General features: G+C 40.3%; 1 protein-coding gene and 1 non-coding gene across 2 annotated transcripts in view; one reads left to right on the forward strand and one right to left on the reverse strand.

Moving 5' to 3' along the window:
- The window catches only part of PPEF2 (protein phosphatase with EF-hand domain 2), a 41,391-nt gene extending 27,518 nt beyond the window's left edge, over positions 1–13,873 (forward strand). The window contains exons 11-17 of the mRNA XM_043906434.1: positions 1,919–2,302; positions 3,520–3,705; positions 5,721–5,863; positions 8,285–8,391; positions 9,355–9,518; positions 10,230–10,317; positions 12,470–13,873. Coding sequence (XP_043762369.1) covers positions 1,919–2,302; positions 3,520–3,705; positions 5,721–5,863; positions 8,285–8,391; positions 9,355–9,518; positions 10,230–10,317; positions 12,470–12,723 — 1,326 coding nt within the window. The 3' untranslated portion in view covers positions 12,724–13,873. The remainder of the gene's footprint in view (positions 1–1,918; positions 2,303–3,519; positions 3,706–5,720; positions 5,864–8,284; positions 8,392–9,354; positions 9,519–10,229; positions 10,318–12,469) is intronic.
- Positions 13,874–21,817: 7,944 nt separating this feature from the next.
- Positions 21,818–21,924, reverse strand: LOC122696700. The gene has a single exon (XR_006341830.1). It is a non-coding gene; the product is annotated as a U6 spliceosomal RNA (small nuclear RNA).
- Positions 21,925–25,618: the final 3,694 nt, after the last annotated feature.

Consider the following 25,618-nt stretch of genomic DNA (forward strand, 5'->3'; position numbering starts at 1 on the left):
CAGTCACGTCCAACACTTCGCAACCCCATGGACTGCAGCCTACCAGGCTCCTCCATCCATGGGATTTTCCAGGCAAGAGTACTGGAGTGGGTTGCCATTGCCTTCTCCACAGCAGGAAATAGACACAGTCGATTCCAAGTTCCCAAAAAACAACTCGGGCAAACATCTTATTTAGGCCACGTGCTTCTTGGAGGATGTGCATGTCTTCCGTAGTGACAATTACAACAGCCTTGATCAGTGAAGGTAGGTTACAGGTGAAATGGATTTCACTAACACTTACCCACCATTTTAGAAACTTAGAGAAGCAGGGGGTCTAGAGTCAGCTATCCAGATTCCATCCCAGTGCAGTCTTAGTATCCCTGTGCCTTGAGGTTCTTACTTGTACTCTAAGTGAGGGCTTCCCACGTGGCACAGTGGTAAAGAACCCGCCTGCCAATGCAGGACACGCAAGACTCAGGTGGGATCCCTGGGTCAGGAAGATCCCCTAGAGAAAGAAATGGCAGCCCACTAGGGTATTCTTGCCTGGAGAATCCCACAGAGGAGCCTGGTGGGCTGCAGACTCTGTGGGATCACAGAGTCGGACATGACTGAGTGAGCCCGCACACTATTAAGTGAGAATGCTACTGCAAAGGGGTGTTCAGGCTAATCAGTGTATTCACAAAAGGGCCCTGGATAGCACCTATTTGGAAGAGGCTTGATACATATTAACACTATTATCATTAAGAATAAAAGTCAGGGACACCTCTTGAAGCAGATACCATCCTTATAAAGTTACCTGAGGACTGGGAGCGGCGGGACTGGTGGACTGGCCCTGACTGTGAGGTGGCAGCAGGGAGGGGAGGAGGTGGTTAGGAGTCCTTTCACACTGTGGACTTGCATTCTCTTCGCCCAGGGCCGGAACTGCCTAGGAAGTAATTAACCCTTGTCCAGTGTTACAGAATAACCTCTGTTCTCATCTCTTCCATCGGGATCCCTCTTTCAAATGTCAGTTGGGTACTGCCGAGCCACGTCAAGTGCCTCTCTTTGTTTCTGCCTGCAGTCCGTCCACACCGGGACATGGCTTTCTTGTACTGCAGTCCTTAGATCTATTTGCAGAAAGTTCTTGCTCCTTGATTACACACCTGAAGAGTTTCCTTTGTGAACCAGATGTCCCTTGATGTCCCTGTGGATGCTGTGGCACTTGGGCATGCTGGGAATGGCCGCTCTTGCCTTTGGCTGGATGCCCCAGGTCTGCTCCATGGCCTGAACCAACTCTTTCTCATTATCAGAATTCCTCCTGCTTGTCAGCTTGGTCCCAGTACCATGATGACTCTGAGGGAGGGAGAGGGACCACACCCGGTCCCTTTGGCAAGAAGAGCATCTTCCCGATTAGGTCCAGGTTGAAGTGGGGTGCTCCTGTTCCCTCCCGGGTCCTTCCTCAGCAGGCCCTTCCTGTGAATGGCCAGTTATAGCAGGTGTCAGGTTTTTCCCATTCCAGCCATCCTCAGTCAAGGCTGCATTTCCTCCCCTTCTGTTCGCATCTGTGGAACAAGAGAGTCAATGAGGGCTCGCCTTCTGAGAGGTGCTATCTTAAAATCACTAGGCTCCTAGAAACAGGTTAGCATTTCTCCAATTATTTGTGGTGGAGGACCAGGTATCATAAATTTTTAACTTGTCACAGACCAGTACTGTTGTAAGATAGGATAAGCGTGAATTAACTAGAAAAATGAAATGCAAACCAAAAGTATAAGCCCACTGATCACGTGTTTGAATGGCAGCAATATCAAATTGCGATAAGAGCTTGGAAAAGCTTAGCCTCAGTTCTGTGCTGACCTTGTCACCGTCGGGACAATCTACGGGGCCCAACTGACTTGATGCCAAAGCGCTGCTGTCAAAGATGTTTCATTGAAGCATCTGTATCTTTTCTGACCACTTTTAGATTGTCTCCACCATGAGGTACAAAACAAGAAAGGAGAATAAGAAACAGGCGGAGAAGGGAAAAGCCAACCAGACGGGTTCTGCCGAGAGACCCTCCCCGTGGTTTCTGCCCCAAAGCCGCTCTCCGCCCTCCTCGCCCCTCCGCCCCAGCACCCACAAGGCCCCCAGGGCCGGGCGCTCCTCCAGCGTCCCCTGCGGCGTCCCCCTGGACCCCAAGGAGCTCTCCCGCCGGGTGCGGCACTCCGTGGACCTGGAGCTGGAGAGGTGCCGGCAGCAAGCGGGCTTCCCGGCGATCAAGGAGAGGGAGGAGCCCTCGGCCTCGGAGTCAGAAGTGGACTCAGATGCCGAGGAGCAGCCGGAACCCACACCGGAGGAGTGGAGGCAGGTGGGTGGGGCCCGCGCCGCTCTCTGCAAAAAGCAAGGATTTCACAAAACCCAGCAAATCTCCTCCTGGCTCTTGCCGTCTGTCTTTCTCTCTCCCTGAGGTCAGAGCACCCAAGCTGGTATTTGCTTGTGTGCTAAGTCGCTTCAGTCGTGTCTGACTCTTTGCGACCCTGCGGACTGGACTGTATGTAGCTCGCCAGGCTCCTCCGTCTATGGGATTCTCCAGGCAAGAATACTGGAGTGGGTTGCCATGCCCTCCTCCAGGGGATCTTCCCGACCCAGGGATCGTACCCTTGTCTCTTGGGTCTTCTCTATTGGCAGGCTGGTATCTTTACCACTAGTGCCACCTGGGAAGCCCGGTATTTGCCTAGTGATGCCTATAGTCTGGAGTTTCATAAAAGCTGGGAGATGGGCCAGGTGGACTCTGTTGTCTGAATAAGCTTGGTTTAGTGACTCGGCATTACTAGGGGCAGAAGGTAAGCCACAATTTATCGGAAGCTGTTTTATGCATAGCTGACATATATATCAGATGGCTGCTGCAGCTCAAGGCCAGAAGTGTCATATCAGCAGCTCCTGTCCTCTGTTTGCAGGCAACTAGAGCCTTTTCCAGAATCTTCAGAACTGCATCCCATGGCCAGCCCAAGCGGCAAGGGGGAGTGGAAAAGCACGTATTTAGCCAGGCACAGTGCCATGCCAAATACCCCAGTCTAAGAGTTCTGTTAGCAACGAAGAGGGAGGAGAATGGATACTAAGGAGGAATGCACACTGCTTGCCAAAACAGATGACTTTGGCAGTCAAATGGGGGCTATTTCGCCAGGGCAAGACTGTGGCAGGGAGACTGTGATCTAGGTGGGAGATGCTGCTACTGGTGATCTGTTGTGGTAGAATTAATAGGACTACTTGAACTCATTTTGTTCAACCACTTTTGACCTACAAAAATGGCAGCTTCTTATGCTTCCTTGAATAAAGAAAAGAAAAGGAGAGAATCCAGAATTACTTAAGAGTTAAAATTAGCAGAACTTGCTGGTTGACTGGATGGCGGTGGGTGGTGAGAAAGAGGAGGAACCGCAGGTGATTCTGAGGCTAGGAACCTCCAAGAAAAAGATGGTCAGTTTGGGTGACACTGAGTTATTGATCGGGACCTCAACATCCACGTAGAAATGAAACTTTAAAATGCAAGTCTCTCCTTTCGCAAAACATACCTTTTTTTCTCTCCAGGTGGTGGATATACTGTGGAGTGACCCCATGGCTCAGGAGGGCTGCAGGGCCAACACTGTTCGAGGCGGCGGCTGTTATTTTGGGCCGAATGTGACAGAGCGGTTACTACAGAAGTACAACCTGCAGCTCCTGATCCGCTCACACGAGTGCAAACCTGAAGGCTATGAATTCTGCCATGGTCGCAAGGTGGGCAGGCGTCTGCTACAGCACAGGAGTGGTCCTATTCCCCCTCCAGGGCATGGAGGAGCTGAGGCCCTGGCTTCTCACAAACAGCTGAGCCTGGTATTTGTTACCCACTTGCTCAAAGCAACAAGGCCCTTTACTGTCATTTATCCTTGGCATTTGTAGCCTCTTTAAAACTCAAAATTTGACTGAGGCCACTACCTATCAGTACATACCCTGAGAGGAAAGTAAAGAGCAGATATAGCCCCATTTCATGGATGGAAATGTGGCTGGGTATTTTCCCCAGCCACCTCGCTATTCTTGTCACACTGCCCACTGTCACAGGTCTCCAATCACACGACAGGGTCACAGGATCTCTGCACTGCACCCCAGGCAGGAATTCAGGATTGTTTGTCTTCTTGGGAGCATAATTAACATCCTGTCTAAATCTCTGGGTATCTCCAAATCCGTCAATGTTTGCTGGTCTAATGCCACTAAAATAAGACTATTCCCAGGAATACTAACCCTGCAGGAGAATTACATGTTTCCATGCAGAAAACTAAGCTTGAGGTCAACTAATGTAAACAGTGTTTAACAGGAATGTTAAACAGCTGTATGCATTTCTTTTTTTTTTAAGGTTTTTAAAATAACATTTATTTCTTAAAAGTTATCATGTGCATAATAAGAAACCAAAAAACACAAGAAGCAAAAAACAAAGTCCTTCATAATCACAAGCAGTTTACCGTGTGACATGTCCTTCTAGGTCTCATCTGTGTATTTTCACAACTAAGCATCCATTTTAATGATTAAGATCATACAGTTATATATCCTGCTGTTTCACACATAATGAATATTTACCATTTCAAAGTCCCAAAGCTATGAGTATTTTGATAACCAAGAATACACTACACCAACTCAATCTGGAAGGAAAAAAATGCTATCTTGCCTTTCTTGGCGAAAAAAATTTCAAAGACAAAAATGGCAACAGGCCTCTAGATAAACATATTGGCAGAGCTATGATTAAAATACTACATTCCCCCAGAGGAATCGGGTGGAGAGGGAGGTGGGAGGGGGGATTGGGATGGGGAATACATGTAAATCCATGGCTGATTCATGTCAATGTGTGACAAAAACCACTACAATATTGTAAAGTAATTAGCCTCCAACTAATAAAAATAAATGGAAAAAAAAAAATACTACATTCCCTTAATGTTCAATTAAAAGTGAGACATAAAGTAAGAGAGTACACGAAGTATAATTCTTCTAAGAGGATTCATTATTTGATCTAAGCTAAATAGTTGTATACATTTCTATATTGCAGAACTTTTCAGAGCCTTTAATTTCCTATATTCACTGTGAATCCCGAAGAAGAGATACAGTGTCCAGCATTTCCCAGTGTATCAACAACAGAAACTTTTTTTCACAGGGCATCTCAGGAGGCTCAGCACTCCACAGTAAACTCTGCTCTGAGGCTTAACGCCAGTGATAATAGCTGATATGCCTACTAGCTGTAATGGCCATCCCAGTTTATCGGGCCTCTGAATCAGACCAAATAAAGCGTTATCTATGACTGCTGCTATTTTTTACTGGGATAAAAATGTGAAGAGAACATGTTGTGGATGTCCTGTCAGAATTCAAGTCTTTATTACTTGAGTCACAACTCCTGCCCTGCTAGCATTAGTGATTTAACATAAATAAACTGGGCTTCCCTGGTGGCTCAGTGGTAAAGAATCTGCCTGCCAATGCAAGAGACCCGGGTTTGATTCCTGGGTTGTGAAGATCCCCTGGAGAAGGAAATAGCAACTCACTCTAGTATTCTTGCATGGGAAATACCATGGACGGAGGAGCCTGGCGGCTGCAGTCCATGAAATCACAAAAGAGTCAGACATGACTTAGCAACTCGACAACAACAACATAGATGAAATCAAGAAGGAATAGAAGGAACAGTCACCCCCCAAATTGGGTTGGGCCCTATGGGATTGAGGATGAACTGTTCTTCAGTGAACCTGAATGCCCATCTCTCTTCTGTTTTGATTTAGGTGTTAACCATCTTTTCTGCCTCCAACTACTATGAAGTTGGCAGCAACAGAGGAGCCTATGTCAAACTGGGGCCAGACTTGACCCCACACATCATGCAGTTTCAAGCTAACAAGGCAACCCACACGCTTACCATGAAGCAAAGGCAAGACTTTTCAATGAATGATTTTCAGAAAGAGAATTATAGTGTTTGTGGAAACTGTGAAGCGCAAATGTTGTTAAATTTATCTAGATGCTAAGTCAAAATTTAGCTATGTCAGCACTAGGACCTAGAAGAGACTTTAAAACAGGGGCTCTTCTTTTCCTCCAATACACTCTGCCTACCCATCATTAATGGAAGTGACATGTTTATTTCCTACAGAAATTATTCTCAGTGGGTATGTCTTAGGTGAAATCCATATGACAGGCCACTAAATCATTCCAGGATCACTCTTCCTTTTTCTTTCATTCTTAAAGTGTTTGCGATACCCAGTCAACCACAGACAAACCTTCCTTCACTGTCTCGGGGTTTGGCAGATGGACTCTCATCTGCACACATTTGTTACCAGTGCTTCTTTCTTCCTGGGAAGGGAGCACATAATATTATTTAAATGGCTTCTGTTGAGATGATCCTGAGTTCTAATATTAGTTGAGAGCTTACTATTGAATATACACTAAGTGTTATTACAAAGAACTTATATATTGTTTCTCAATGAGCTTATAAAATACAGTGTTACTAATTTCAGTTTTAGAGATGAGATCATTAAGGAACAGAGGTTAAATCAGTGATCTGAGGTCACACAGCCAGTAAGTGGTGAAAGTAAGCCTGGACCCAGACAATCTTATTTCAGAACCCACATACATAACAGCTCTACAGTTCTGCTGCTCACTGAAAGCTGGCCCTGGAGTGTATAAGCTGCTGAAAAGATACAGTTGTAATGCTGCTGAACCAGCTTCTTTAATTATCAAACTAAGTTAGAAATCAAAGTCAGCATAAATCTAGTGGAAAAAGAACACAAGAATATTTAGCATCTGCCTTTTGTGTGAGTGCTATAAAAGGGCATTATTTTAAGTCACTCTTGAGTTATTAAATACTCAAGAGTTATTAAACACTCAGGTTTTACACAATCAGAGCCAGCATCACTCAAAAAGAAGTATGATGTGAAAACTTAGCTCACTAAATGATAGTCAAACCCATTATGCAGCAGAATGGTCTCTGGAGCTTTATAAAAAAGTCAAGCTATTGGAGCCTCGTCCCAGCCTTCCATAATTAGAATCTCCAGGGGGTGGGACCCCAGCACCTGGAATACCATGATTCCGAGTGATTTAGGTGTTGCCACTGCAAAAGGAGTCACTGTGAGGAATCCTATAAATACCGTGTTTTAATACCATAGCTAAAGAACACTCAGCTTTTTAAAATATTCATTGATTGTATTAAAGCAAGTACAACATCCCCTAATTTACATGGAAGTCACCTGTCTAACAATTTCAACACTCTGGACCACAAATGGAGAACTGAGAAGTAAGGTGGGAAATGCCTTTGACCAACCATATGTCTCCGTGGTCATCAACTCAAGATAACATTTTTTTTCCTAGGGGAACCCTCATTCAGAATCCTTTTTTTTTTTTTTTTTTAAATTTTTTAACTTTTTGGCTGTGCTGTGTAGCATGCAGGATCTTAGTTCCTGGACCAGGGATCAAAACTGCACCCTCTGCCGTGGAAGCTCAGAGTCTTAGCTGCTGAACTACCAGGGAATCCCCAGCATCTATTTACTTTTGGTTTAAATCCATGCCTCATAGCTTAGCCAGCCTGGAGTCCACCTATCAAGACTGATACCTGCCCCCCTACTTGTTAGCTATGTGACTTTGGGCTAGTTGCTTATACTGTACTGGGCAGAAGAGTTGTACCTACCTCAGTGGGTATTGGAGGATTAATCAGATGATCCATGCAGAGCTCAATATGTGCTGCTTGACGTAGGGAACAGAGAGACTTGTGCGTCAAGACAGCCTTCAAGGTCATTGCTATATGCCATCCCTGAATGATAACCATCAATGAGTATGATCTACCAGAAATAGTTTAAATGCTTTGCATTTAAAATAGTTTAAATGCTCTTAAACTTTTAGGGGCTCTCATACTTTTTTTAGCCTCTGATAAAACAAAATATTCTCCAGATAAAGTACATACACTCACATACCCATGAAATTTGAGATGAATTTTTTAGGCAACTCACACTTTTCTGAGGGTCTGTGGAGACTATTATGTGAAGTACCTTAAACTTCAAGGAAGACTTTCATCAAACATGATTAAAATGTTTTGGGTTTTTTTTTTTTTAGCACTTCTAAAGATAGATTATCTGGTCACCATTTATAGAATGGCTGCTTCTTCAATGAGACAGGACAGTTGGATGGCATCACCAACTCATTGGCCATGAGTCTGAGCAAACTCCAGGAGATAGTGAAGGACAGGGAAGCCTGGAGTGCTGCAGTCCATGGGGTCACAAAGAATCAGACACAACTGAGGGACTGAACAGATTTCTTCAATAGTGATTCTTTTTTTTTTCATGTTCCCTGTCATCCCTTGTACCAGGATTAGCAGAGTGGAGGAGTCAGCTCTGAGAGCCCTACGGGAGAAGTTATTTGCCCATTCCTCAGATATTCTTGTTGAATTTAAGAAGCGTGATAAAGATGAAACTGGTAAGACTAATCAAGTAAAATATTCACAGAGGAAGAAAATTGGTCAAAAACCCTGTCTCACAGTAATTAGCAAATAAATATTGGCTTAAGGATTAAATGACCAGAAGACTTCTTTGACTACTTCCTCCATTTTATTCAACTTGATGTCCTAGCTATCTTTTCTAAATTTTTTGATTCTAAGCTTTTAACAGAATGTAAACTTGACTAAATATAAACAAAGATGGTGAAAAGAAATGGAGTCAAGGGAAGGGTAATAAAGCCAGAACTAGGCAAAAAGCAATGGGGGACAGGTTACAAGGGTGGATCCAAGACCAAAAAGACCAATAATTTGGTTTCTCATCAATAAGTGTGTGATCACCTGTTCTGTGTTCTATTTACCCAAGCTGGAAAATTTGTCTTTTCACAACTCAGTGGAATGTCTAATGGACTCTGACTACATGTAGCTCAGTTCAAAAAATAGCAGTAACAGTACTAAAATCATAGCACTATCTTTTCATATACATAGAAATAACTAATGCTACATATACATACATATGTGTGTATGTGAGTGTATATGTGTATATATATGACATTTTATATATATATATATATATATATATATATATATATTATATATATAATGACATTATTTACAAGACTTGTGTGACTTCCAGGAGTATTGCCAAATAGATTTGGCAAATGAAAACAAAATACCTAATTACATTTGAATTATAGACAACAAATAGGTTTTAAATATACGTATATACCATGCAATGTATGGGACATACCTATATTCTGTAGTCTGAGAATTGGATCTACTGGGCACCCTGTATTTTATCTGGCAACCCTACTTTCCAGCCAGCTCTTCCATAACCAACAAGAATAGTGACATTACTCATCACTACTGTTACCTACAGATAGTAAGAAGAATGTCAGGATAGAAGATTTATAGGTGATGAGTCAACCAGTCAGCTCTTTCCTAAGGTCTGATCACCCTGAGCGACTGGGCTGCAGCCGTGGAGTCTGTGCTGCACCTGGGACTGCCCTGGCGGATGCTGAGGCCACAGCTGGTGAGCGGCTTGACGGATAACAAGCTGGCGTACAAGTCCTGGCTGGAGAACTTGGCCAAAGAAAAACTGAGCCAACAGGTAAGGGTGTAAAAATGGTCGATGAAAGCATATCGTGGACAATGAAGCCCCTTGTGGAGAACTTTGAATCAGTAACAGCCAAATATTGAGAACCCCAAAGGGAAGATGAATGGAAACAACCATCTGTTGAGTTCCTATGTGTCAGACTTTGTGTTAAGTGATCTATATATGTTGCCTCACAGTTTATTCTCAAAACCATCTCCAAGAGGTAGATATAATCAGCACCAACGTACCCAAGAGAACACTGGGGTTAGATAATCTACCTGGGATAACTTTGAACAGAGTTTCTAAGTTATAGAACTGGAGCTCAAACCCAGGTCTATCCCCCATTTAAAAAGTTAAATACTTACATGTAATGTATATGAGGCCTTGGGCTATGTACTTTTTAAAAAAGCACTTTATTGTGATATAATTCATGTATTATGCAGTTCATCCATTTAAAGTGTAGAGTTCAGTGGTTTTTAGTATATTTGCAGCTATGTGCAACCATCACCATCATGGTAAATTTTACATTTTTTTTATCATGGGTAGGTGCTTCTTAAACCATCAGATTATTTAGTAGGCTGGAAGGGGTTAGGGTGGAGGGATCATAAAATACCTTCAGGCTCTTTCAGGAGTCTTGTTGTCAGGGTTGATGGTGTGGTAATTATGTATTAGGAGAAATGTAAACATAAGAGACAGAAAGAAATTGAGATTTTTTTTTTCTTGTAGAACATACAGTCAAGTTTGCTGGAAACACTGTATCGCAACCGATCCAACCTGGAGACCATTTTTAGGATCATAGACAGTGATCACTCAGGTAAAGGCAGACACCGTCCTGTTACTTCTGACACACAGCAAGTATTTTACCCCCACCCTTGCATCGTTTGGAGTAAATTTAGTGGCAGTGCTAAAAACAGAAACTAAAATAGTATTTGAGCCACATGAGCTGTCCCTGTAGATGAGGGGTTAGGCAAAAAAGGAATGAAGACAAACTGAATGAGACCATCTTACAGGAAGAATTAGATTAGCGGTAATATCCTTTATAGGTCTGTCGGAGATTGCCACAAAGGGATGAAGAGTGTCTAGAACAGAAAAGCTTTGGCAGTCACTCCTAAAGTATTATTTAAATTTTTAAATAATTACAGGTTAACAAGGAGTTTACAAAAAACTGTACAAGGAGGTCTTATGTACCCTCACCCTATTTCCTCATTGTTCCAAAGGCCTTTTCAAATATTATTACTTTTTTGGAGATATAATTCACATACCATATCATTTACTCATTTACAATGTGCTTCTTTAGTATATACACAAGCTTGTGTAACTATCATCATTCTAAAGAGAAACCCATTCCCATTAACAGTCACTCCCCATTCCCTGTTCCTTCTCCCTGGAAATCATTAGTTTCCTTTCTGTATCTATGCATTTGCCTATTCTGGACATTCCATATAAATAGACTCATGACACATGGCCTTTGGTGTCCAGCTTCTTTCACTTAGCATGTTTTCAAGGATCACCCATGTTGCAGCATGTATCAGCTTCTTTCTTTTTATACCTGAATAATATTCCATTGTATGAACATATCACATTTTGTTTATCCATTCATCTGCTGATAGACAGTTGGATTGTTTCTACTTTTTGGCTGTTACGAATAATATTGTTATGAACAGTCATACACAACTTTGTGTGTGAACATATGTTTTCAGTTCTCTTGGATGTATTCCCAGGAGTGCAATTGTTGGACCATATGGTAAAACTGTGTTTAACTTTTTGGGGAATTGCCAAACTGTTTTTCCACAGTGGCTATACCATTTTACATTCCTACTGACAACGTATGAGGGTTCTAATTTCTCTATATCCTCACCAACACTTGTTTTTTTCATTAAAATTTTTTTTTCATAGCCATCCTACTGGGTGTGAAATATCTCATTATGGTTTTGCTTTGCATTTCCTTCATAACTAACAATGTTGAACACTTTTTCATGTGCTTATTGGAAATTTGTATATCTTCTGTGGAGAAATGTCTGTTCAAATCCTTTGCCCATTTTTTAATTGGGTTATCTTCTTACTGTTGAGTTGTAAGAGTTCTTTAGATATTCTGGATATTAGCCCATTATCAGATGTAAGATTTGCAAATATTTTCTCTGATTTTATGGGTTATCTTTTCACTTTTTTGGTAGTGTCTTTTGGTGTACAAAGGTTTTAATTTTTTTAAGTCCAATTTATTCTTTTTCTTTTGCTGTTTGTGTTTTTTTGGTATCGTATCTAAGAAAATGTTATGTAACTGATGGGCACAAAGATTTGTACCTAGGTATTCCTCCAAGAGTCTTACAGTTTTAGCTTCTACAGTGGGATCTTTGATCAATTTGAATTAATTTCTGTTTGTAGTGCAAGGTGGGGGTCTCATTTCATTGTTTGCATGTGGATATCCAATTGTCCTCTACCATCTGTTGAAAAAATTATTTTTCCCCTGTGGAATGGTCTTGAAACTCTAGTAAAATATTAACTGACCATAGACGTATAGATCCATAGGCTTTTTATAAGCAGAATAAATTAGCATATGTTTGAGATGATTTAGTGCAGGGTTTCTCAGCATGGCACTACTTACATTTGGGCTTGAGTAATTCTTTGTTTTGGGGCCCACCCTGTACATTTTAGGATGTTTAGTAACATCCCTGGCCTTTACCTATTAAATACCAGTAACACCCTACTCCCACTCCAGTCATGACCATCAAAAGTGTCTCAAAACATTTCCAAACGTCCCTATAAGGAGAGCAGCAAAATTGCTTCCAGCTAAGAACCAATGACCAAGTGGTTTAGTATGATCCTCTTGGGATTGTTTAAAGTGGATGGCAGGCCTTGGGTGTCTTTGTTGTAACAGTAGAGAATAGGCGTCCTTGAAAGAATATCAGAGGAAATGAGCACTGAAAAACCAGACTGATTCACTAAAGTGACTTGCTCTCTCTGGTAAGGGTCCATCTCACTGGATGAGTTCAGGCATACTTGGAAGCTATTCAGCTCTCATATGAACATTGACATCACAGACGACTGCATCTGTGACCTTGCCCGGAGCATTGACTTCAACAAGGATGGCCACATTGACATCAATGAGTTCCTGGAGGCCTTCCGCCTCGTGGAGCAATCCTGCTCAGGGGGTGACATCTCAGATTGCCCACAAGTCACAGACAGTAGTAACAGTGGCTGCAGCAGCCCAGGTGCACACTAAGGCCAGCTCTGTCCCCGTCGCCCAAGGTGCCTCAGAAGCAATGCCGAGCTCGTTGCTGGAATGTCTTCCTTATTCTCCATAAATTCATGGAACTTTATGCTGAGAATTTGCCTACCAATATGCAACAGAATCACCTGTGTATTCAGGCGAATTCTACCAAAGAACTTTTACCAATCTTTCTCAAACTTTTCCAAAAGGCTGAAGAGGGAACAGTCCTAAAGATAATTCTATGAAACCACCATCACCCTGATACCAAAATCAGACAGATACCACCAAAAAAGAAAACTTCAGGCCAATATCTTTAATAAGTATAGATATTTGTATTTATAATGCAAAATTTTTCAACAAAATATTATCAAACTGAATACAACAACACATAAAAATGATCATACACCATGACCAAGTAGGATTCATCCCAAGTTCACAAGGATGGCTCAACATAAGCAAAATCAATGGGAAACACCACATCAACAAAAGAAAAGACAAAAATCACATGATCATCTCAAAAGATGCAGGAAAAGCATTTCACAATTCAACATCCATTCATGATAAAAACTCTTATCAGATTGGGTTGGGGGAATGTATTTCAACATAATAAAAGCTATTTATGACAAACCTACAGCCAATATAACACTCAACAGTGAAATGCTGAAAGCCTTCCCACTAAAACCTGGAACAAGACAAGGGTACCCACTCTCACCACTTCTATTGAACATCATATTGGAAGTTCGAGCCCCAGCAATCAGACAGTAAAAGAAATAAATGGTATTCAAATTGGAAGGGGAGAGGTAAAACTGTCATTATATGCAGACAACATGATATTATATAGAGAAAACCCTAAAGATTCCACACAAATACTAGAACTGATAAATGAATCTGGTGAGGTAGCAGGATACAAAATTAACATATAGAAATCAGTTGCATTTTATACTAACAATGAAATATCAAAAAGGGAATATAAGAAAAAACAATACCTTTAAAATTTATACCAAAAAACCCCAAAATATTTAGGAATAAACCTGACCAAGGCAGTGAAAGATTTATATACTGAGAACTATAAAACATTAATAGAGAAAATTAAAGCTGATTCAAAGAAATGAAAAGATATCTCATGCTCTTGGACTGGAAGAATTAATAGTGTTAAAATGGCAATACTGCCCAACACAATCTACAGATTTAATGTGATCCCTATCAAATTACCCATAAAATTTTTCATAGGACTAGAACAAATAATCCTAAAATTTTATATGGAACCATAAAAGACGCAGAATTGCTAAAGCAATCCTAAAGAAAAAGAACAAAGCAAAAGGTGTAATTCTCTCAGACTACAGACAATACTACAGAGCTACCATAATCAAAACAGTGTGGACTTGGCACAAAAACAGACACACAGATCAATGGAAGAGAATAGAGACCAGAAATAAACCCTCACACCTATGGTCAATTAATCATCAACAGAGGAGCAAGAATATAAAATGGGAAAAAGACAATCTCTTCAATAAGTGGTGCTGGAAAAGTTGGAGAACTGCATGTAAATCAATGCAGTTTGAATATACCCTCACAGTATGCACAAAAATAAACTCAAAATGCCTTAAAGACTTAAACCTAAGAAATGACACCATAAAACTCCTAGAAGCAATCATAAGCATTCTCCAACATGAATTGTACCAATGTTTTCTTAGATCAGTCTCTCAAGGCAACAGAAATAAAAATGAAAATAAACAAATGAGACCTAATCAAACTTACAAGCTTTTGTACAGCAAAGGAAACCATAAGCAAAATGAAAAGACACCATACAAAATGGGAGGAAAACCTGCAAATGATAAGACCCATAAAGGTTTACTTTCCAAAATATACAAACTCATAAAACTCAACAACAACAAAACAAACCCAATCAAAAATGGGCAGAAGACCTAAACAGACATTTTTCCAAAGAAGACATACAGATGGCCAATAGGCACATGAAAAAACGCTCAGCATTGCTAATTATTAGAGAAATGCAAATCAAAACTATAATAAGGTACCACCTCACACCTGTCAGAATGACCATCATTAAGAAGTCTACAAATAACAAATGCTAGAGAGTGTGTAGAGAAAAGGGAACCCTCCTCCACTGTTGGTGGGAATGTAAGTTGGTGCAACCACTATGAAAAACTGTATGGAAGTTCCTCAGTAAGCTAAGAATAGAATTCCCATATGATCCAGCAATCCTATTCCTGGGCATATATCCAGCCAAAACTATAATTCAGAAAGATACATGAACCCCTATGTTCACAGGAGCCCTATTTGCAATAGTGAAGACATGGAAACAATCTAAATGCCCACCAACAGATGAATATATAGAGAAGATGGAGTGTATATACACAGTGGAGTACTACACCCATAAATTCCACTCCCAGTGGAATACTACAGTCATAGAAAAGAATAAAATAATGCCATTTGCAGCAACATGGGTGGACCTAGAGATTATCACACTAAGTAAATAAGTCAGAAAGAGAAAGACAAATGCCATGTGCTATCACTTATATGTAGAATCTAAATGAATCTATCTACAAGACTGAAATATACTCACAGATAGAACAGACTGTGGTTGCAAAGGTGGGTAGACCGGGGAGTGATGGACTGGGAATTTGGAGTTAATAGATGCAAACTATGACATATAGAATGGATAAACAACAAGGTCCTACTGTATAGCACAGGGAACTATATTCAATATCCTGTAATAAACCATAATGGAAAAGAATAGTAAAAAGAATGTATATATACAACGAAGTCACTCTGCTGTACTGCAGAAATGAACACAACATTGTAAATCAACTCTGCTTCAATGAAAAAAGTATCATCTGTGTATTGGGTATGGAGGATGAGATTATTTTTAAATATATAGGTCCCCAGCCCCATCTCAGGATTTTCACAAGGTAGCACCCAGGTGTAAGTATTCTGAAATTCTGAGGTCTGTCCCAGTTAAGAACCACTAATAATTCAACCCCTTCATTGTTTTCATTGTATACCCTTTATTTATTGTTTTTATAATGTTTTATTGGAGAGGGAGGTGGGAGGGGGGATCGGGATGGGGAACACACGTAAATCCATGGCTGATTCATGTCAATATATGGCAAAAACCACTACAATATTGTAAAGTAACTAGCCTCCAACTAATAAAAATAAATGGAAAAAAAAATAACGTTTTATTGGTAAAGTTATAAGAAATTGTATAATCCCACAACCAAAACATATGTATCCTTTTCCTTATTTACTTTTTCTTGTTATAACTATAATGTTTATGTATGTAACTTAATGTTCTGTTTGTGTTTTATAAATTTACATCTGTGTTGCTACACAGTCTTCATGATTCTTTATTTAACGGCTGCATAATTTCACATAGATGTAATATAATCTATTCAGTCATTCTCCAATTGTTAAACATGTATTTCCAGTTTGTTATTATTATAAATAACACTGGTTCAAACTTTATGCATATGGCTTGTTTCATAAAAATCTTTCAAATTATACATCTTCTTAGGCTATATTCCCAGGCAAGAGATTATTTTGCCAGGTGTTGGATTAGTCTATAAGAAGGTTTACTGTGATGCTCACATGATTATGGAAGCCAAGAAGTCCCAAAATCTTCAGTCAGCAAACTGGAGACCCCAGAGGGTTGATGGTGTGGTTCCACATTGGTTCCAAAATGTGGTTTTCAGCTGATGGGTACCAAAAGCCAGGACCTTCCCTCATACAAGGAAATAAATTTTGTGAACAACCTGACTTAACTTGGAAGCAGATTCTTCCAGAGGTAGTTGAGCCTCCCGGTGAGAAGTCAGCCTGGTCAACACCTTGACTGCAGACTTGTAAGACCCTGAGCTGAGGACCCAGTAAAGCTGTGCCTGAATTCTTGAACCAAAGAAACTTTGAGATAATAAATGTGTGTTGTTTTAATCGACTGTTTGTGGTTAGTTTCTGAGCATAGGGAAGCAACACACTATGCTTCCTGGGAAACTTTTTGTTTTCTTATTCCATCACTCTAGAAGAGTCTGGATTTCCATCAGTGAGTACAATCTGGAGAAGAGTTCAAAGATTTTAAGTGAATACCTATGACCCATGTCTTTGCCTTGCCTGTTTCACTAACTGATAGGCCAAGCATACTAATGAATTCACATTTATATCTGACCTATCTCGTGAAAACAGTTCAAACTCAACAAATAAATCATGTGTTATTTCCACAACAACCTCCCCCACACTGTTCTTTATGATTAAAGGTAAACAAGGACTCTGAGGCGCCAAGATAACTCAGAGAGGATAAGTAGAGCCCTGGGGGGTGAGTATGTATGGGAATATACTGCTGAGAGCAGCCCATGAAGACCATCTCTGCTACCAAGAGCAAGGGTGGGGCTTACAAAGGCAAAAGCCACTGAGCTTCACCAGGTAAAATGATGGGTCAGCATGAACAAGGTCTTGGCTTGTCAGTTCAGGAAGGACTGTTTGTAGTGGAACTTGGAGGGCTGATGGCTAAACTCTGGGTTCCTTTCTTGAGTCTTGATAGCACAGTCACAGGCTCGCGCCTGCTCACCGTAACCAGTTTTCTGGGAAGTAGCCGCTCTGGTTCCTTCTTCAGGGGCCTCACTCTTTGCTAGTTACACCCTTTGGACTCTGTGTCCTGTGGTGGGCAAGTCCTGTTTGCACACTCTAGGCTTAGAGAAAACTTCCTTTATCAATTAGCATTCGAAATTAATAGAGATTGGCTTTATGGGAGTTTTTATTTAAAAGAAACATTTAAATTGTGCTAGGAAGAAATAGGAAAATCATGCCTCTAATCCAGTGATTTAGCCTTAACTGCTCATTAAAATCATCCAGGGAGTTTTTAAAACATAAAATGCCTGGGGCCCTACTCCAGACCACTTAAATCAAAATCTGAGTAAGAGGCCACACTATCAAGATGTTTTAAATACTCCCCAGGTAATCCTCAAGTGCAGCCAGGCTCCAATACTGCTTATCTAGCTGGTTTACCCTGCAATAGAGAAGGATGATTATTTGGTAAGACATTAATTGCTGTTTGCAGTGGCATAACTAAGTATAAGAGGCCAATTCAGAAACCTAATATTTTTAGATTTAGAAGAGGAAACTGCCAGCCTCCCCCAGTGGTGATATCTTAACCACAGTACATTATCAAAACCAAACTGACAAAACTGGGACCTACTTAAACTCAAAAGCTTTTGCACAGCAAAGGAAACAATAAACAAAACAGAAAAGACAACCCATAGACCGGGAGAAAATATTTGCAAGTGATGTGACTGATAAGGGATTAGTCTCCAAAGTTTACAAACAGCTCATGACACTTGCAGCAACCAAGACCCAGCCCAGCCAAAAACAAAACAAAACCAAAAAAACTGACCATCATATTAAAAAAAAAATAGACTAACAGTCTTTTTCTATTTCAGGATTTTTGACATATCATCAAATTATAAATATTTTAGAAGTTTTTTAAAGCAATTATTAATACTACTGCTGCTGGACATAGAATTCACACACAATTATAATTAGGGTTCCTTAAATCTCTTAACAATCATTTCTTTAAAACTGAATGTTTATTTCTGTAGAAGTCAAAACCTTTTATCTATGTTTTAATGATTCAAACAAGGTTGTAAGTTTCTTAATCTCTGAGTGAGTGTCTTGAAATATTTCCAAAGACACAGACTTTAGATACTAACCTACAAGCTCAACACCACTTTACAGACAGGTACGTGCTAGAATGGGCTTCCCAGGTGGTGCTAGTAAAGAACCCACCTGCCCGTGCAGGTTAGACGTAAGAGATGCGGGTTCGATCCCTGGGTCAGGAGGATCCCCTGGAGGAGGGCACAGCAACCCACTCTGGTATTCTTGCCTGGAGAATCCCATGGACAGAGCATAGGGTCACAAGGAGTCGGACACGACTGAAGTGACTTAGCACATGTGCTGGAGGTCCCTGCTCCTAGAAGCAGCTTAGTCCTGTTTTCGGAGAGCTAATATGTGTTAGTAAGTTTTCCTTGCGTCAAGCATCAGCCTTGTATGAGGATCTGGAGTCAGAAGACACTAGATTTTGATTCCTAGCTGTGGAACTTGGGTGGTCAGCTGAAATCCCTGCTTCTGCTCTTTACGAGGTAGGTGGGGCAGGGGGGGTGGGGGGGTGGGGTCTTACATACCCACAGGTGTGTGGAGATCTGGGGTTAATTAACACAAAATCGGAAACAGAACTGTCTTGACAGAACCCTCATCTTGGTCTGAAACTACAGGACACAGAGCTGAACCTGTTCATTATAAATCTTTATTTTCCCAGATGAAGATAATTTTAGGTGTGCATTTTTTTAAACATTAGATTCGTTATTATATGTATTGTAATATTAAACTATGTCAAAGGTACTCACTTGGATTTTTTTCTTTTTTTTTCCTTTTTTACCAAAGTTGTTTTTATGGTATCTTACATTTATGGCAAAGGATATTGATTTTTCAATTAGAGCATTGGGGTAATTTTTTTTTTTTTAAATAGAGTCCAGAGTTTGAGAAACACCTGACTGTCAAAGTACAAAATCTGTTACCCAGCCTGTGCCCATCTCTATAGTCTCAAATCTGAGCTGATTTCCAAATTCTTTCTAGCCACTTAGATCTCGTCCCCCAGTTATACCCTACTATTCACATATTGGTTTCCTTAACCACCCAACCCTCCCCACCTGTTGGCCTGGCCTCATTCTTCAAGACCCAGCTCAAAGGCCTTCTCTGTGAGTCCTTCCAGGGAGCCATCCTCTCCTCCATCCAGCTGGCCTGAGGGTCCTTCCACTAGAGACCAACTCGCACACTCACAGTGACTGGCTTACATGCTAGCTTCACTGACTCCCCAGTAACATAAGGCAGGGTTCATATCCTGTTTTCACTGTGTCTCCAGCAACCTGACCACATACTCCACAAATATTTTTTTGTTACTATTAATAAGGGTCAAAAATTTCCTTCTTTCTAGGTTTGTTCACCACTAGGTTACAAATGGCTTCCCAGGTGGTGTTAATGGTGAAGAATCTGCCTGCCAATGCAGGATATGCAAGAAACACCGGTTTGATCCCTTGGTTAGGAAGATCCCCTGGAGTAGGAAACAGCAACGCACTTCTTGCCTGGAAAATTCCAGACAGAAGAACCTGGCAGGCTACAAGTCCACGGGGTCGCAAAGAGTCAGACATATCTGATCACAGACACACACACAAATTATAAACTCAGCATGAAATGTTTCTAGGAAGATTAACAGAAAAAACTGTATCACACAGAACCCAACCTAGTCATGGCAACAAAAAAATCCTTTTAAAAAAAAAGATCAAAACAAGCTACACAGGTTTTTATTTAAATGATAATGTACTCTTCTGAGCACATAGGGCAACTGTACCTTCATACATTGGGGGTAGAGGTGTAAACTGATGCAAAAAAAATGCTTATTCTCTTTGTCCCAGTAATTTGTCTTCAAGATTACTATCTTCGAAAACATTCTCAAGAGTATGAAAATCACACCTTCACAGATGTTCTTGGCAGCATTGTTTGTAGTAGAAAAAAAAATTTAGAATCGACCCCAAAGTTCATTGGTGAGGAATAGGGTGAAAAAAAATTTATGAAATACTATGCAGCTATTAAAGAGAACTATCAACCATTAGCTGTGGCTGCTTCTGGGGTGTGGGTTTTGTGGGACTTCCACTTTCTAGTCACACAGTGCACAAGGAGTTTTGAGTGAAATTCTGAAAACAAATCTAATTGCCAAGGCTACTTACTATTCAGTATCCTTTAAGATTTTTCTTCTGATCATGAGATACTTCTGTAATTAAAAAAATACAAAATTGAAAACCAAACTGCAGTTTGATGTTCCTTCAATGAAGGGCCTCTAGGACTTACCTGGCAGTCCGATAGTTAACACTCAGTGTTTCCACTGTGGGGAGTGGGAGATGGGGCCCGGGGCGGAGGACTAAGATCCCACTGGCAGCTATGTAGTCTAAAGAAAAAGAAGGGGGTGCCCTACACCTCAATAAATTATATATTTAAAGCCACTAGATGTCACTCTGAGCAAACGTTCTGTGTCATACGAAACTGTAGCTGTAGAAAAAGCTGGTCCCTCTGATGATCCCAGCTAGCTAGAAATACAGATGTCACTGGGTCTCAGGGAAACGCTGACTTGGGCAAGAGCCCCCACCGAACTGCAGATGCCACACTCGGTGCCAAGTGTCGACAATCAGGAAAGGAGGGCACAATCGCCCAGGGAGAGGCAGGGTGTCTGGGGGAGGCAGGACTGCGCCTGGACCCTGAGCCGAGACAGGGATCCTCCCGGCAGGGACTGGTCACACCGTGGCCACAGACAGGCAGCCCCGTCCTCCTCCTGGGCCATGAATTTCTGTGTATTGGCTGCCTGGCCTTCACTATTGATTTTGCTTGCAAAATTTCTACCTTCAGGTAGTACTTTTCCAGCACTTAGGAAGGTGTTTTTTTTAGGGGGAGGGGTGGGAATTCAACCCCAATCTGATCAAACTTCTGGATCTACCTACTAAATTATAGGTGCTACAGCACCCAAAGGACAGTATGAAATACAAGAGCAATTTACAGTCAGCAAAACCCAGACAACTGGGGGCAGTATGTAACATATGACCTGGTTTCTTCAACAAATAAATTATAAGGAGACAAACAAAAAGAGATGAAGGGAAAACCCTCAGATTAAAAGAGACTTAAGAGCCATATCAAATAACTGCAATGTATAGAACTTATTTAGACCCCTAATCAAAAAAACTGCTGGGGGAAAAAAAAAGGCAATCAGATGTGTCAATACTGACTGGATCGTGCTTTTACTCGGCCTCTAAGTCATGTCCAACTCTTTGCGACCCCATGGACTGTCTCCTGCCAGGGTCCTCTGTCCATGGGATTCTCCAGGCAAGAATACTGGAGTAGGTTGCCATTTCCTTCTCCAGGGAGTCTTCTGGGACCAGGGATCAAACCCACGGCTCCTGCTTGGCAGGCAGATTCTTTACACTGAGCCTTCAGGGAAGTCGCACTGACTGGATATTTGATGATATTTAGGTATTACTGTTAACTTTTTTTTTTTTTTTTAAATATGGAACGCTTCACGAATTTGCATGTCATCCTTGCGCAGGGGCCATGCTAATCTTCTCTGTATCGTTCCAATTTTAGTATATGTGCTGCCGAAGCGAGCACACTGTTAACTTTTTAGGTATGATAATGACACTGAGGTTATTTTAAGTCCTTAGAGAAACACACTGGAATATTTACTCGTATTTATTTCAAAAGAGAGGGCAGTGTGTGGGGGTGTAGATAAAATCACATTGACCCTAAGTTGATTCTTGTTGAAGCTGGGTGATTACATAAGTTAATTATACTTTTTTTATATATAAGTTTCTGTTTGAATTTTACTTTAAAGCATAAAGTTAGACATCAGTGTTAAGGTGGGAGGAATAAACGACGTATTTGACAAAGCAAACAGAGAAACTTTCTCAAGGCACTCCTAGAGCCAGATGAGAACCACAGCAGTCATGAAATTTCCCAGTGGATGAGCGTTAAACAGTTTATCAGTTTTGTGGGATTTGGGAGGGGAAACCACCTAATCTCATTAAACCTCTGTCCTCAAGTGTAAATGGGCATCACATCAGTATTTTCCAGGGGAGTCACAAGACTTAAATGAAAGGAACATATAAAAGAGTATTTTGAAACCCAAGACATACTACCAAGCGCTATTAATAGTTTATGTGATAACACTAATTCATTTAGGGCTTCCCTGGTGGCTCAGATGGTAAAAAATCTCCCAGTCCTTCGGTCAGGACGATCCCATGGAGAAGGAGATGGCTACCCATTCCAGTTTTCACGCCTGGAGAATCTCATGGACAGAGGAACCTGGTGGGATACAATCCATGAGGTTGCAAAGAGTTGGACATGACTGGCCCAGTATTTTCCAGGGGAGTCAGAAGACTTAAATGAAAGAAGCCTATACGAAACACCCCAAGACACATATTAATCAAATTAACAAAGATCAAACACAAAGAACAAATATTAAAAGCAGCAAGGGAGAAACAACAAATAACACACAAAGGGATTCCCATAAGGATAACAGCTGATCTATCAATAGAAACCCTCCAGGCCAGAAGGGAATGGCAGGACATACTTAAAGTAATGAAAGAGAATAACCTACAACCTAGATTACTGTACCCAGCAAGGATCTCATTCAGATATGAGAGAGAATTCAAAAGCTTTACAAACAAGCAAAAGCTGAGAGAATTCAGCACCACCAAACCAGCTCTTCAACAAATACTAAAGGATCTTCTCTAGACAGGAAACACAGAAAGGTTGTATAAATGTGAACCCAAAACAACAAAGTAAATGGCAACGGGACCACACCTATCAATAATTACCTTAAATGTAAATGGGTTGAATGCCCCAACCAAAAGACAAAGACTGGCTGAATGGATACAAAAACAAGACCCCTATATATGCTGTCTACAAGAGACCCACCTCAAAACAAGAGACACATACAGACTAAAAGTGAAGGGCTGGAAAAAAATATTTCATGCAAACAGAGAACAAAAGAAAGCAGGAGTCGCAATACTCATATCAGATAAAATAGACTTTCAAATAAAGGATGTGAAAAGAGACAAAGAAGGACACTACATAATGATCAAAGGATCAATCCAAGAAGAAGATATAACAATTATAAATATATATGCACCCAACATAGGAGCACCGCAATATGTAAGGCAAACGCTAACAAGTATGAAAGAGGAAATTAATAGTAACACAATAATAGTGGGAGATTTTAATACCCCACTCACAACTATGGATAGATCAACTAAACAGAAAATTAACAAGGAAATACAAACCTTAAATGACACAATGGAACAGCTAGACCTAATTGATATCTATAGGACATTTCACCCCAAAACAATCAACTTCACCTTTTTCTCAAGTGCATACGGAACCTTCTCCAGAATAGATCACATCCTGGGCCATAAATCTAGTCTTGGAAAATTCAAAAAAATTGAAATCATTCCAGTCATCTTTTCTGACCACAGTGCAGTAAGATTAGATCTCAATTACAGGAAAAAAAATTGTTAAAAATTCAAACATATGGAGGCTAAATAACATGCTTCTGAATAACCAACAAATCATAGAAGAAATTAAAAAAGAAATCAAAATATGCACAGAAATGAATGAAAATGAAAACACAACAACCCAAAACCTATGGGACACTGTAAAAGCAGTGCTAAGGGGAAGGTTCATAGCGTTACAGGCTTACTTCAAGAAACAAGAAAAAAGTCAAATAAATAACCTAACTCTACCCCTAAAGCAATTAGAGAAGGAAGAAATGAAGAACCCCAGGGTTAGTAGAAGGAAAGAAATCTTAAAAATTAGGGCAGAAATAAATGCAAAAGAAACTAAAGAGACCATAGCAAAAATCAACAAAGCTAAAAGCTGGTTTTTTTGAAAAAATAAACAAAATTGGCAAACCATTAGCAAGACTCATTAAGAAACAAAGAGAGAAGAACCAAATTAACAAAATTAGAAATGAAAATGGAGACATCACAACAGACAACACTGAAATACAAAGGATCATAAGAGACTACTACCAGCAGCTCTATGCCAATAAAATGGACAACTTGGAAGAAATGGACAAATTCTTAGAAAAGTATAACTTTCCAAAACTGAACCAGGAAGAAATAGAAGATCTTAACAGACCCATCACAAGCAAGGAAATCGAAACTGTAATCAAAAATCTTCCAGCAAACAAAAGCCCAGGACCAGATGGCTTCACAGCTGAATTCTACCAAAAATTTAGAGAAGAGCTAACACCTATCTTACTCAAACTCTTCCAGAAAATTGCAGAGGAAGGTAAACTTCCAAACTCATTCTATGAGGCCACCATCACCCTAATTCCAAAACCAGACAAAGATGCCACAAAAAAAGAAAACTACAGGCCAATATCACTGATGAACATAGATGCAAAAATCCTTAACAAAATTCTAGCAAACAGAATCCAACAACATATTAAAAAAATCATACACCATGACCAAGTGGGCTTTATCCCAGGAATGCAAGGATTCTTTAATATCCACAAATCAATCAATGTAATACACCACATTAACAAATTGAAAGATAAAAACCATATGATTATCTCAATAGATGCAGAGAAAGCCTTTGACAAAATTCAACACCCATTTATGATTAAAACTTTCCAGAAAGCAGGAATAGAAGGAACATACTTCAACATAATAAAAGCTATATATGACAAACCCACAGCAAGCATCACCCTCAATGGTGAAAAATTGAAAGCATTTCCCCTGAAATCAGGACCAAGACAAGGGTGCCCACTCTCACCACTACTATTCAACATAGTTTTGGAAGTTTTGGCCACAGCAATCAGAGCAGAAAAAGAAGTAAAAGGAATCCAGATAGGAAAAGAAGAAGTGAAACTCTCGCTGTTTGCAGATGACATGATCCTCTACATAGAAAACCCTAAAGACTCTACCAGAAAATTACTAGAGCTAATCAACGAATATAGTAAAGTTGCAGGATATAAAATTAACACACAGAAATCCCTTGCATTCCTATACACTAACAATGAGAAAACAGAAAGAGAAATTAAGGAAACAATACCATTCACCATTGCAACAAAAAGAATAAAATACTTAGGAGTATGTCTACCTAAAGAAACAAAAGACCTATACATAGAAAACTATAAAACACTGATGAAAGAAATCAAAGAGGACACAAACAAATGGAGAAATATACCATGTTCATGGATTGGAAGAATCAATATTGTCAAAATGGCTATACTACCCCAAAGCAATCTATAGATTCAATGCAATCCCTATTAAGCTACCAACGGTATTTTTCACAGAAC

Source organism: Cervus elaphus, chromosome 6 (assembly GCF_910594005.1).
Source record: "Cervus elaphus chromosome 6, mCerEla1.1, whole genome shotgun sequence".
Lineage (NCBI taxonomy): Eukaryota > Metazoa > Chordata > Mammalia > Artiodactyla > Cervidae > Cervus > Cervus elaphus.